This window comes from Anomaloglossus baeobatrachus, chromosome 3 (assembly GCF_048569485.1).
Source record: "Anomaloglossus baeobatrachus isolate aAnoBae1 chromosome 3, aAnoBae1.hap1, whole genome shotgun sequence".
Taxonomy (NCBI): Eukaryota; Metazoa; Chordata; class Amphibia; order Anura; family Aromobatidae; genus Anomaloglossus; species Anomaloglossus baeobatrachus.
Window position 1 is genome coordinate 316,490,305 of NC_134355.1, and position 14,289 is coordinate 316,504,593.

The 14,289-nt window shown below is 40.5% G+C and overlaps 1 protein-coding gene across 1 annotated transcript in view; it reads right to left on the reverse strand.

Annotated features, from left to right (window-relative positions):
• Positions 1-4,779: 4,779 nt before the first annotated feature.
• The window catches only part of NT5DC1 (5'-nucleotidase domain containing 1), a 422,920-nt gene continuing 413,410 nt past the window's right edge, over positions 4,780-14,289 (reverse strand). Inside the window, exon 12 of the mRNA XM_075340036.1 lies at positions 4,780-7,542. Within this exon, the coding sequence (XP_075196151.1) occupies positions 7,424-7,542 (119 nt within the window). The 3' untranslated portion in view covers positions 4,780-7,423. The remainder of the gene's footprint in view (positions 7,543-14,289) is intronic.

Genomic DNA, 14,289 nt, shown 5'->3' on the forward strand with positions numbered 1-14,289 from the left:
TCTGAGTACACGGATACCTCATATGTGGTGGAAATCAATTATTTGGGCGCACGGCAGGGCCCGGAAGGGAAGGAGCGCCATTTGAATTTTAGAGTGCACAATTCCGAGAATACAATGCGGATGCCATGTTGCATTTGGAGAGCCATCCATGTGAGGTCTTGTTTTTTGCGGGACGAGTTGATGTTTGTTTCTACTGGCCACATAACATTTTTGGATCATTTTTTATTCTCATTTTTGGTGGGTAGAACTAACATGAAACAACAATTCAGGAATTGTTTTTTTGCGATTTTTTTTATTTTTTATGCTGTTCACTGTTTGGTAAAAGTATCTACACAGGTTTATTCTTCGGGTCAGTACGGTTACAGCGATACCACATTTATATCATTATTTTATGTTTTGCTGTTTTTACACAATAAAAACAATTTTTTTTTCATTGCTGTATTCTCAGCTATAACTTTACTATTTTTCCTCTGATGGAGCTGGGTGTCGGTTTGTTTTTTTGCGGGACAAGATGTGGTTTTCAGTAATACCCTTTTTGTTTATGTTAAACTTTTTGATTGTGTTTTATTCCACTTTATTTTTCTGCAGTATGATGAAAAATCATTTTTGATGCATTTTTTTTTAAACTGTTCACTGAAGGGGTTAAATAGTGTGACAGTTTTATAGATCAGGTCAGGCCGGACCCGGTGATACCAAATACGTGCACTTTTTTTTGTTTATTTTTGTTTTTATTTAAATAAATGTATTTTTGGGTATAATTTTTTTGTCTTTTTTTGCAAGTTTTTTTTTACTTTTATTACCTTTTTTACCCGGTCCCTATATGGGACTTTCACTTTTCTTAGTCTGATCGCTGGTATAATGCATTGCCATGCAGCAGGAGCATAGCAATGCATTATACAGGCAGCGTCAGACAGCAGATCACCTGTCAGACCCTGCTGCAGACTGAGTTTCATAGGCCACCATACATAAACCAGAAGGTCATCATATGACCTCCTGTTGCCATGACAACCCTCAGGTCCTGCATGATCGTGACACAGAAAACCCGGGACAGGTAAGAGCAGGTCTCTGTACCTTTGAAACTTCTATGTGCCGGTGATCACTATTGATCGCTGCACATAGCCGATCGCAAAGGGTTAACATCACCAGGACCTGATCCAATCAGATCCTGTGATGTCTCTGGGCAGAACTACCGTTCTGCACCAGAAACTCAGTGAAGGTAGCATGCAGGGGGTCGCGATCCCCTCCTGACCGCAGACCGATAAATGTTGGCTCTACTTAAAGCTCAGCAGAAGCGGATGTTTATATACAATTGGAAGTCCTGAAATGGTTAAGATAACTTCACTGAAGTTAGAACCTCGGTTTATTGGTTCGTACAAATTTACAGCAGTGATTAATCAAGTTGCTTTCCGCCTGGCATTACCGGCATCTTACAAAATTCAGAATGTTTTCCATAGATCTCTATTAAAAAAATGCTACTTCAGGAAAGCCTCTTCACTTACCTCTGCCTCCTGTCCTAGTCAATGAGTCATTAAAATTTCAGGTGTCCAAAATCATTGATTCTCATTTTGTTTGCCAACTGTTACAGTATTTTGTTCATTGGTGAGATTATGTCCCTGGGGAGAGGACTTGTGTACCAGTCTCAGATATCGATTCTGAGTGCCTGGTTAGGACTTTCCATCATTATCATCCTGAGAGAACGGATCCTAAGGGTCCAGAGGCCCTCTTAGAGGGAGGGGTACTGTCACATGAAGTTTTGCACAAACTTCGCAGAATGTCTGTCACATTACCAGCACATGCAGATCAACTGAAGTCTGGCGCACAATAAAAAACACACCACTATAACACCACAAACAAGACAAGACACTGGGAATACAATTACAACGGTGGACCATGGCGCTAGTGAGAGGGTAGAAGGGACAACTCCTATCCTCAACTGTAGCTGTCCCTACTCTCCTAGTACTGATACATCATAAGTTGTGTACTTCGCTTTGTATACTTTAATACATTTTAAGGGGTTTACAATAACAGGGGAGGGGGTAATTGAAGTTTTTAAAATGCATTCTTAAAAATATTGTTGAAATAACAAAGAAGGGGAAGAGGAAGGGAAGAAAGGGTAGGCTAAAAGTGGATGGGAAGGGGTATTGGAGGGGAAGTGGGAATGGAAGGAGTTAGGGAATATAAAGGGGGAGGAGAAAGGGAAGAAGGAAGACGCTGAGGTAATTCGTTAAGTTTCAAAGTCAAGCAAGATTATAAACTCATATTCATTTAGCACATTATATAAACACATTCGGAAATAACATGTTACATTTATATTATTTAGATAATGTCAAGGAACTAATTCAAAACAAGGTTTGGCATGTATTTCTGGGGCCAAAGAGACCATCTTATTTTATATCTTTGATAGTTTTTTTCTTTTAACGCAATATTATACTCATATAAATTATGAGCTGAAACCCTGTCCGTAACTTCTGAAATAGATGGGATTCTTTCTTCTCTCCAGTTGGCTGCTAATAAATTCTTAATAACTAAGAAAATGTGACAGACAATGTATCTATACTTTTTCTCATATTCTTCTAACCCTATGGAAAGAATAACCAATTCTGCAGTAAGATTTATATCTTTTGTAGTTAATTGCTTTAAGAGGTCTCTGACTTTCTTCCATAAGGGTTTAAGTAAAGGACATCCCCAGAAAATGTGCATAAAGGATCCATTTTTCCGTGTACTTCGCTTTGATGCGGGCTTGAACGCTGAACCCGCATCTTTCCCTGCACGTCGGCTGATCTCATCAGCTGACATGTGCCTCTAATAGCAGTTGGCAGATTGAAGTTCTGCCCTCTGCTGTTAAGTAGTTAACTCCCACTGACAGTTGCAGTTATGGCTGATAACTGAGACAACAGATGCTATGACGAACCCTTTAAGACTGAGAACCATCTAAATATAACCAAAATAAAAAAAGGTTTTCGTCACTAGAGCCTATGTAAGACCTGAACATACAGCACTTAAACTTAGCATGCCTGCTAACTACTTACAGAATTTTTATAACCAAAGCTTCAAATATTGTACTCTTCACAAGAATTTTTGGGAAGTGTGCTAAAATGATTTTTATATTTAGTGAATATCTGCAGAACATTTTTCTATTCTATCCTTCAATTGTTTGTCTATAATTTTTATATCGATACTTATCAATAGGATAGGGGATCAATAGCAGGTAAGTAGGGAGTCAAAAGCCAGCACCCCCAACAATGAGCTGCTAATGACTCTGGCGCTAGCCGGATACAAATAAACAGTCTAGTGAGTGGAATAATACAGCTCTATACACTGTTTATTGGCTGCAGCCGGGTACTGCAGATTATTTTCTATACTCTTCAATGCAAACTGATCTGCAGTAACTGGCAACAACAGCTAAATAGTGTAGGGAGTTGTGGTGTCACGATTTTGCACACTGTTTACATCCACCCTCTGCTGGAGATGGTAACATCTGATCAGTGGGGTTGCCGTTTGTTGGACTCCAGACCAATCCAATACAGCTGTCTGTGGATGGATACCATGTTTTGGTATAGGCGGTTTCCTTGACTGGAGACTGCCCTTCCTCGGTTGTTCCTTCCTGGTGAAAGACCTGGCTAGTTTCCTGCCAGCGTTGAGAAACATGTGATGGTGTCTCCGCGGCATTCTTGTTTTGCATATTTTTTCAGGGGGCCTTGTTCTAGTGTCACTGCATTGAGAAACACATGATGGTGTCTCCACAGTGTTGGATGTTGATCTCCCCGAGGTCAACCATCCTTACCTATATAGTCTTCTACTAGGCATTGATCCCACTGGCCAGTTTCCGACTCCACACTGATGAGGGGCAAATACCCCGAAACAGCTGTCTGTGGATGGATACCATGTTTTGGTATAGGCGGTTTCCTTGACTGGAGACTGCCCTTCCTCGGTTGTTCCTTCCTGGTGAAAGACCTGGCTAGTTTCCTGCCAGCGTTGAGAAACATGTGATGGTGTCTCCGCGGCATTCTTGTTTTGCATATTTTTTCAGGGGGCCTTGTTCTAGTGTCACTGCATTGAGAAACACATGATGGTGTCTCCACAGTGTTGGATGTTGATCTCCCCGAGGTCAACCATCCTTACCTATATAGTCTTCTACTAGGCATTGATCCCACTGGCCAGTTTCCGACTCCACACTGATGAGGGGCAAATACCCCGAAACAGCTGTCTGTGGATGGATACCATGTTTTGGTATAGGCGGTTTCCTTGACTGGAGACTGCTCTTCCCGTGGTTGTTCCTTCCTGGTGAAAGACCTGGCTAGTTTCCTGCCAGCGTTGAGAAACATGTGATGGTGTCTCTGCGGCATTTTTGTTTTGCAATCCAATATTGATGGCTGATCTAATAGATAGGTAATCAATGTGAAAGAAGAGGACAACTCCAGTAACACTTTTTATAACATGAGTGGAAATAAAGACCTTAAATCTAGAGTGCAGTAATCCATTTGAGCAGAACAAGTAAATGTTAGATTTACATATTTCCTAATCTAGTACTACGTTCATGTGTTGTAGAAATAAGACCAGCACAGGCCTTCATCTGTTCATGGAAATTTATAGCATGAAACTGAGATTTACATGATGTATTAGGTACTAACATAGCTGAATGAAGTGTTAATTATCTTAAAATATTTATTTTCAGTAACTTGTGCTCCTTGATATTTTTAGATTTCACATTTAGGGTGGAAGGAAAACTCAGAACATTTCCTGTAATTAATCTGTACAAAAAAACATTTTCATAAACAGTCAATTTCAACACGTTTATTGGGGAAACACTACAGTACTGCAAACAATTTATAACCAAAACAGGAAAGATATCAGTGTGTACAAGTCCTAAATAAAAACATGGTTCACTTTGAGGGGACATCCTGAAAGTCACGAGTGTAGATCTTCCTCTACTGTGGACAAAAAAAAGGTATATTGTGCATGCAAATTATCAATATTTGTGGGACTTTTATTTCAGTTATCAAGCACAACGATGAATAACATCATCCAAAGTAATTATTGTTGTTGAGATTTTTTTACAGTTATAGAAATGTATCACCGATACTGAAACGAATATTGTATTCCACTCCTCATTATAAGCTTCTCTGTGATGGTAAGGGTAGCACAGGAGTCAGTAATAGTTATTATATCTATAATGATATAGATATAATGTGTAAGGCTGTGTTCACACTGTGTTTAGGTCATACATTCAGTGCACATGATCGAAGTATGATACCAAAATTATGCAACTGTATGTCTTTACACTTGTATATATTGGCCAAAGAATCCCATCACAGCATAGCCAACTATACTTTTGAACACATTTAATGGCCAAAAATTAGCCAAAAGACACACATTTGGAATAGGTTTGGAAAATGGTGCTTTCTGGGAATAGAAAAAAAAAAATAACCAAAGAAAATGTTATTCTAGATATATTCCTAAAATACCTTTAAGAACCAATTCACACTTGTTTTATCTAGGAAGGTAATCACTATGTCATATTAAGCTGGTAATCAAAAAAGTCCGTGGACCCAGCCAAGGGGTGGCTCTTTTTAGGAGACCACCATAACCACCATATTAAGTGGCCCTTTTAGTCAATATCCAACTTTTTGACAAGTTTAAAGATATGACAAGGGATACTTTTTCACAAGTTTAAAGATATGACAAGAGATAACCCCTTGGCTGGGTCCTTCCCGGAGGGATATCTGGCTGGTTTCTGTGTTGAGACTCCTAACAGAGGCTCCACGGACTTTTTTGATTTGCATATTTCCCAGGGGGCAATGTACCTAGGATTTCACTGTCTTGAGCGCCCTCGCTGGCTGCCGGCAGTGATTTCTCTGGCTGGTCTCCCCGAGATCAGTGATTTGTTTGTCATATTAAGCTGGTGACAGTCTTGTTGAAATTGCAATCATCTGGAGTTACCAGAGGTGCTGAGGCTAGAAAGAAGCTCCTATCCATCCTTTCTCAATGTTGATCTGCTTCCGTGAGCTGCATATTTCAGGTCATAGCAGCCAAACTTCCCACAGCACCTGCTCCCAGGTAACTGTCCTACTATTATTATAAGGGCTCGGTTCCCCTTGCGTTTTGCATGAAAAAAGTGCAATCTGATAAAACATCACATTTCTCTCATTCTAGTGCAAACCTATGGTGCAGTGTCCATCTGCGATTGATTTCTCATCCCATATCGGCATGAGAAATGAATCACAGCATGCTGCGTTTGGCAGCGAGTCTCAGCTCACACGCATCCATACAAGTCTATAGGAGCGTGTGAAACATCGCACTACACTTGCATGTCATCCGAGTGTAGTGCAATATACGTAGAGACAGGCAGCAGAGGAGATGGGGAGATATTGTTCCCTCCCTCTTCTCTGCAGCTGTGACCTGATCAAAAGATCGTATCACAGTTGCATGATCCTCGGCTAATGCTCGCTCTCGCATCGCAAACTATGCGAAATTGGAATTGAGGCCTCAGAGAGGTTTTTGTCAGTGTAATAAAATGTTTAATTCTATAGTCCAATGTATACCTTATTTAGAGACTCCAATTACAGTATGAACTGAGCCTAAAGGCCCCCCATACACATTAGACTAATGTAGCCCAGATCTGCCGATAACGATTGGTTCGACGGACAATCTAATGAATAGGGGCACTGTGGTGGTTGAGGGAAATATTGGACATTTCCAATTTCAGGCTGATGGTGGCATTGCTCTGCTGTGGATAACCATCAGCAGACATGCCGGCTGGTGGTTATTCCAAAAGAACACAGGCGTGCATGGCTAAGAGTGTGCTCCTGTGTATGGGAGAGTCAGCTAAGATGGCTGTTACCCAAATGATCTCCAGAAGTATTATTTCATTGAAAACCATTTAATATGTATGTCCGGCTCAAGTGTTCTTTTCATGACACAGAAAATGATAGCATCTGTAATGTGTCATTGTCTTAATAGTTGTGCACCATTTTAGCCATAGCATGTAACATTGCTAGTATTTTGGGGCAAAGACCATTATTTTAATAAATATGGCAGACAGATTTGTGGAAGTAATTTTGGCTGTACTGTACAAAGTTTGATACATGAGTTTATAGACAAAATTACTTTCAAACCCCATCAATTTCTGTGTGCAGGACTAATTTGACAAGAAGACCAGTTACACGTTCATTGACTAGCACTGAAAACTTTGTATTTCAACTTCAAAACTCTGAAATTTACAAACCGTGAGTCACAAATTTGCTCCAAAATGAATATAAAATACTGTTACAAACAATTGGTTCATCATACTTTTCTTTATCTAGTATACAAGGAGTAATTTCTTAAAGAAACACTTGTCTTGAAAAGGCATATTCAAATAGAGTATAGAACAGTTACAGCCATTAGAGTAGTCATATAGTGATACTATTACTAGTAATGCTAATTATGCTGCAGCACCCTCTGAGCTCTGAGATAAGAGGATTGCAGGAGGTCGGGGAAAGTAGCCATCAATGTCTGTATTACTGCCGGAAAATCTGGTGAACTTAAAATCCAGAGGCAAATCTGAAAAAGAGAAAAAAGATATTATTCTTGTAATATCATTATGTTAGTATATAGAGATCAAGGAACATTTTGGGCACTGGTGAATGGTCACAACAAACAACTATACTTGAGCTAGAGTTCTACTCATATCTTACAAATTGAGTGCATATAGCTAGGTCCTAGAGGTAAGACCCTCACTGATCCTGGAAATGAACGGCCAACAAAGCTGGTGCAGTCCTATATGCTCTTCACGGCTTTTGAAGATGGATGACATGGTTTTTGAGGTTAATGTAAGCCATTGAAAAAGACACTGTGTAACACGTGCTGCAGACCCTACATTCTCAGACTCATAAAGTCATGACAAAGCAAAGTGTTTTAACATCAATTCCAAGGTGGAAATAAACATTTTAATAACTTACAGGGGGTTGTATATGTAGCCGTACAGTGTTTATTCGTGTTTTTTTATTATTATAAATGGATAGATACATGAGGCCCGGTTGAATGGCCACAGGTCACCAAACCTGGACTTTTTTTGTTTGGATGAATGATCTAACATTAGGCACATTCAAGAAAACCACGCACAGTTGAAAATAGAATTAAAATTAGAGATGAGTGAATCTGTTCAGCGGAGGTAGAAATTACTTATAAAACTTAACCTTTAGAGTAACCCTAATGACAAACAAACATATAACACAAACAATGGACGTGGACCAGACCTTGTGGACTGTATTTACTGAAATATACAGAATCTTCACTAGTTTTATCAAAGACCATACACTCAAATCCACTTATAGACCTGAAAATACACTTATCAGGATGGAAAGGCTGACTGTGCAGTATTGGAACAATCTCACCCTTTGGTGTGTTCAAACAAATAACTGTATGGGAACATCCAGAATGGGGGGGGGGGATAGTGTAACCGCCACACATTACCCCAGTTCACCAGTTACAATCGCCCAAAAATTACTCCTTTCCATAGGAATAATGGAGTAATGTGTGGTGGTTACAATATGTGCCTCCTCCCATTCTGGATGTTCCCATACAGTTATTGGTTTGAACACACCAAAGGGTGAGATTGTTCAATTATTTAATACTGTATAGTCAGCCTTTCTATCCTGATAAGTGTATTTTCAGGTGTATAAGTGGATTTGAGTTTATGGTCTTTGATAAGACTAGTGAACATTTTGTATATTTCAGTAAATACAGTCCACAAGGTCTGGTCCACGTCCATTGTTTATGTTAAAGGTTTGTATGTTATTAGGGTTACCCTAAAGGTTAAGTTTTATAAGTAATTTCTACCTCTGCTGAACAGATATAGATATATACATGGTAGGTTCTTCACTTTTTGAATTAGAGATGAGTGAACCCATGGAAGTTCGGTTCGGTGGGTTTAACCAGACTTTCGATAAAGTTTGGTTTGGGACCCAGGCTTGACCTGAACCACAATTGGAGTCAATAATTGGGCTGCTCGGGTTTTCACACACACACACAGCCAGCCATAAAGAATTCCAGGGGAGGGTGGGTGGAGTTTTTCCATTTTTGTTTGTTTGGTGCAAACTACATACAATTGCGCTGTTGTTACCCCAGTGAGAACCATTCAAACACTGCATGCAGCTTGCACTGGGCTGAGCACTTAGCATACCCGAACACAGTGATGCTCATGCAAGTGGTTTGCATACGTAAGGCACTGAGACTCCGAACACGAACTTTGGTACGAACACCGAAACTCGGGTTCACTCATCTCTAATTATAATTCAACTATTATTTAATCTGTATGCCTACTTCTGGCCCACCCTGTACTTTTATATCACTTTTATCGTATTGCTTCTTCAACATTCAATTCCTCCACAGGCAGGTTTGTATATGTCAATCCCATACAATTATGGGGTACATTCAAGATATTGCAAGGTTGTTCCACTTAAAAGGATATTCTCAAGTTCTCTCTTGATCAGCTGGGTGTTTTGCAATCTCCTGGCCCCTTTCACACTACGTGTTTACTTACATTCAATGGTCCCGTCAGGGCATCCATCCGAACTGCCCCTCCCTCACCCCGCAAAACGTGTTTCGGACGCATGCGCCGACAGGGTCATTGATGATAATGGAGCAGGCTCCATTAGCGTGTGCTCTGTCTTGCACCATTTTTGCACATACGTTTTCTGCAGACTGACACCCGAACGTAGTCGACTACAGAAAACTTACATTGAGAAGCGACCTCCGGCTCACCCAGCAAACACTGAAGTGGTCCTGCACATTACAAACTGCAGAAGACGAACTGAGCAGCGCCGAAAACTGAAGAAGGTGGCGGCTGGTGGGTACATAACTAGTAGCAGGGAACATTAATTAGTGATACCACTCCAGAAGTAAATAAAAAATATGCCAAATGGTGCTTTGTTGACTACAAAAATTTGTATTTTATCAGCATAATGAATACAGTCAAATGAAAAAGTTTGGGCACCCCTATTAATGTTAACCTTTTTTCTTTATAATAATTTGGGTTTTTGCAACAGCTATTTCAGTTTCATATATCTAATAACTGATAGACTGAGTAATATTTCTGGATTGAAATGAGGTTTATTGTACTAACAGAAAATGTGCAATCCGCATTTAAACAAAATTTGACCGGTGCAAAAGTATGGGCACCCTTATCAATTTCTTGATTTGAACACTCCTAACTACTTTTTACTGACTTACTAAAGCACTAAATTGGTTTTGTAACCTCATTGAGCTTTGAACTTCATAGGCAGGTGTATCCAATCATGAGAAAAGGTATTTAAGGTGGCCACTTGCAAGTTGTTCTATTTGAATCTCCTATGAAGAGTGGCATCATGGGCTCCTCAAAACAACTCTCAAATGATCTGAAAACAAAGATTATTCAACATAGTTGTTCAGGGGAAGGATACAAAAAGTTGTCTCAGAGATTTAAACTGTCAGTTTCCACTGTGAGGAACATAGTAAGGAAATGGAAGAACACAGGTACAGTTCTTGTTAAGCCCAGAAGTGGCAGGCCAAGAATAATATCAGAAAGGCAGAGAAGAAAAATGGTGACAACAGTCAAGGACAATCCACAGACCACCTCCAAAGACCTGCAGCATCATCTTGCTGTATATGGTGTCAATGTGCATCGGTCAACAATACAGCACATGTTGCACAAGGAGAAGCTGTATGGAAGAGTGATGCGAAAGAAGCCGTTTCTGCAAGCACACACAAACACGCCACAAACAGAGTCGCCTGAGGTATGCAAAAGCACATTTGGACAAGCCAGTTACATTTTGGAAGAAGGTCCTGTGGACTGATGAAACAAAGATTGAGTTGTTTGGTCATACAAAAAGGCGTTCTGCATGGAGGCAAAAAAACACGGCATTCCAAGTAAAGCACTTGCTACCCACAGTAAAATTTGGTGGAGGTTCCATCATGCTTTGGGGCTGTGTGGCCAATGCCGGCACCGGGAATCTTGTTAAAGTTGAGCGTCGCATGGACTCAACTCAGTATCAGCAGATTCTTGACAATAATGTGCAAGAATCAGTGACGAAGTTGAAGTTACGCAGGGGATGGATATTTCAGCAAGACAATGATCCAAAACACCCCTCCAAATCTACTCAGGCATTCATGCAGAGGAACAATTAGGCTATGTGCGCACGTTGCGTAAATACATGCAGTTACGCTGCGCTTTGTAGCGCAGCGTAACTGCATGTGTCCTGCGTCCCCTGCACAGTCTATGAAGATTGTGCAGGGGCCGTGCGCACGTGGCGTTTTAGAGCGCAGCGCTTCGGCTTCTGCCGAAGCGCTGCGTTCTAAGAAGTGACATGTCACTTCTTCTGTGCGCTTTGCCGGCAGCTCCTGCTCTGTCTATGGGAGGAGCTGCAGGCAGAGCGCATGGAATCGGCTTTTTTTTTTTCACTACGGACATTTCTGCAGCGATTTAAAGCGCACATGTGCTCTTCAGATCACTGCAGAAATTTCTGCAGTGACTGTACGCAACGTGCGCACATAGCCTTACAATGTTCTGGAATGGCCATCCCAGTCCCCAGACCTGAATATCATTGAAAATCTGTGGGATGATTTGAAGCGTGCTGTCCATGCTCGGCAACCATCAAAATTAACTGAACTGGAATTGTTTTGTAAACAGGAATGGTCAAATATACCTTCATCCAGGATCCAGGAACTCATTAAAAGCTACAGGAAGCGACTAGAGGCTGTTATTTTTGCAAAAGGAGGATCTACAAAATATTAATGTCACTTTTATTTTGAGGTGCCCATACTTTTGCACCGGTCAAATTTTGTTTAAATGCGGATTGCACATTTTCTGTTAGTACAATAAATCTCATTTCAATCCAGAAATATTACTGAGTCCATCAGTTATTAGATATATGAAACTGAAATAGCTGTTGCAAAAACCCAAATTGTTATAAAGAAAAAAGGTTTACATTAATAGGGGTGCCCAAACTTTTTCATATGACTGTATATTTCTTAGCTTGGGCTGATGGAGCTTTTTGGTTATGTAATTCTGCTTTGCAGACACACATCTGTTTTATAAGTAAGCCCATACATTTTAAACATATGTCCAGTTTCCACATATTTGTACTGATGCTTTTATAAGATTAATGAATTGATTGCGCCATATTCCTCTTAAATTGAGCCTATTACCAGACGTTTGTACCCTAATACATCAGCATGTTATACCTCTGAAGTATGGAGTGCTCAAAATGCTGTTGTTAAAATTCGACAGAGCAATATACAGAAAAAAGTTTCTATAATGTGAGCAATGTATGTAAGTTATGAGAAGAGTCATGAGAACAGTCAGATAGCTGTCAGAACATGTGCAATGAGCAAAAACTGGGCTGGTACGTCTTGCTTCACTATGTATGCTCTCAGCGTGACTTGACTCTTCTCTGATGATTTACATACAATGTGTAAAAAACAACCTCTTTGAGAAGACCACTCCTTTACGTAGATTTGCTTTTAGATTTTCAGTTTCATCACGTACGGAAAATCATACCTCAATCTACCACTTATTTATAATATCTGATTTAATTTGAAACTTCAATAAAACATACCCTTAGACATTTCTAGAATTTTGCTTCCTAAATAGTAATGATTTAAAACGCAAAAGTGTACTTTGGTCTTGACTAGAGCTAGGTGCTGGACTGAATTATTCTTCCCTTGAACACTCTATTTTAGGAACCAGCAAGTACTGTGACAATGTGGATAAGTTCTAGCAGTGTTTGGTATTGCTAACACGCTGCAGTGAGTTTGGAATAGTTTTCTTTAAATACAGTACTTGTATTGTTGTCTTCAGTTAACCCCAGGATGACCAGGTCTGAGAGTTTTAATAACAGTCCACATTTTTATTTTGCTTTTTAGCAGCCATAACTTTTCTTTTTTTTTTTTCCTATTGATGTGGCCATATGAGGCTTTGTTTTATGTGGGACAAATTCATTTTTATCTTTTTATTTTGAAGTCCTATATAAATTACGGTATAATTTATATAATTTATTTTTCGGGAAGCAAATATAGAAAAAAAATAATTTTTGGTTCTTTAGCTGTGCTGCTCATCTTTTGTCTGTTTTTCATACTTTTTCTTTCAACAGTTGTTTTCAGTTTTTCATTTAGTCTGACCACAAGTGCAGCCATTTAAACCTCCCCCTGGCCTTTATTTCCTGCTCGTGATATTTTGAAGTGGACTTTGCTTTGAGTTTCAGCCTACTGCCAAGTGTTAAGGGGGCTTTACACGCAACGACATCGCTAACGAGATGTCGTTGGGGTCACGGAATTCGTGATGCACATCCGGCCTCGTTAGCGACGTCGTTGCGTGTGAAAGGCACGAACGACCGCTAACGAGCAAAATTACTCACCATATCATTGATCGTTGACACGTCGTTCTAATCTCAAATATCGTTGCTGTTGCAGGACGCAGGTTGATTGTCGTTCCTGCGGCAGCCCACATCCCTATGTGTGACACCGCAGGAACGAGGAACAATATCGTACCTGCGGTCACCGGCAATGAGGAAGGAAGGAGGTGGGCGGGATGTTCCGGCCGCTCATCTCCACCCCTCCGCTTCTATTGGGCGACCGCTTAGCGACATCGCTGTGACGCCGAACAGACCTCCCCCTTAGAAAGGAGGCGGTCGCCGGCCACAGCGACGTCGCTAGGCAGGTAAGTATGTGTGACGGGGACTAACAATGTTGTGCGCCACGGGCAGCGATTTGCCCGTGATGCATAACCGACGGCGGCGGGTGCTTTCACCAGCGACATCACTAGCGATGTCGCTGTGTGTAAAGTGGCCTTTATTGTCAGGCAGTTTGAGACCTACTAGGTTTATCTATTATTTCTATGCTGCAATTTCCTAAGGAGGTACATGAAACAGTTGATGGCTGATTAGGAGCCCGGTCTCGGTTTTGATCTCCCAGTCTTCCAGTTAGGGTTTTCCTAGTGTTCACAGGTACCTCTAGGGACTGTGCAGATGGAAACTTTAGTTTGTAAAGGTACCAGGTGGGTCAGGTGTAGCTGTTCTGAGATGGACCTTATTTCCACATGTGTATTACTTCATGTATAACATTATCACCAGCCCATCTCAATTTTTGTGTTCGCTGAGACGTCAATATAGACGTTGTGAAAACTTTGGCTGTGCATTTGCGATCCCTATCTCTGTAGATGGTGGGTATTAAGTGACATCAACATGCGCTTTTTGCCAGAAGTTTTAGCCCATCCGAAGATTTTTTTTCCAAGCCTATGGTAAAATTACCAGACTGCTTGGGACTGAATAAGGT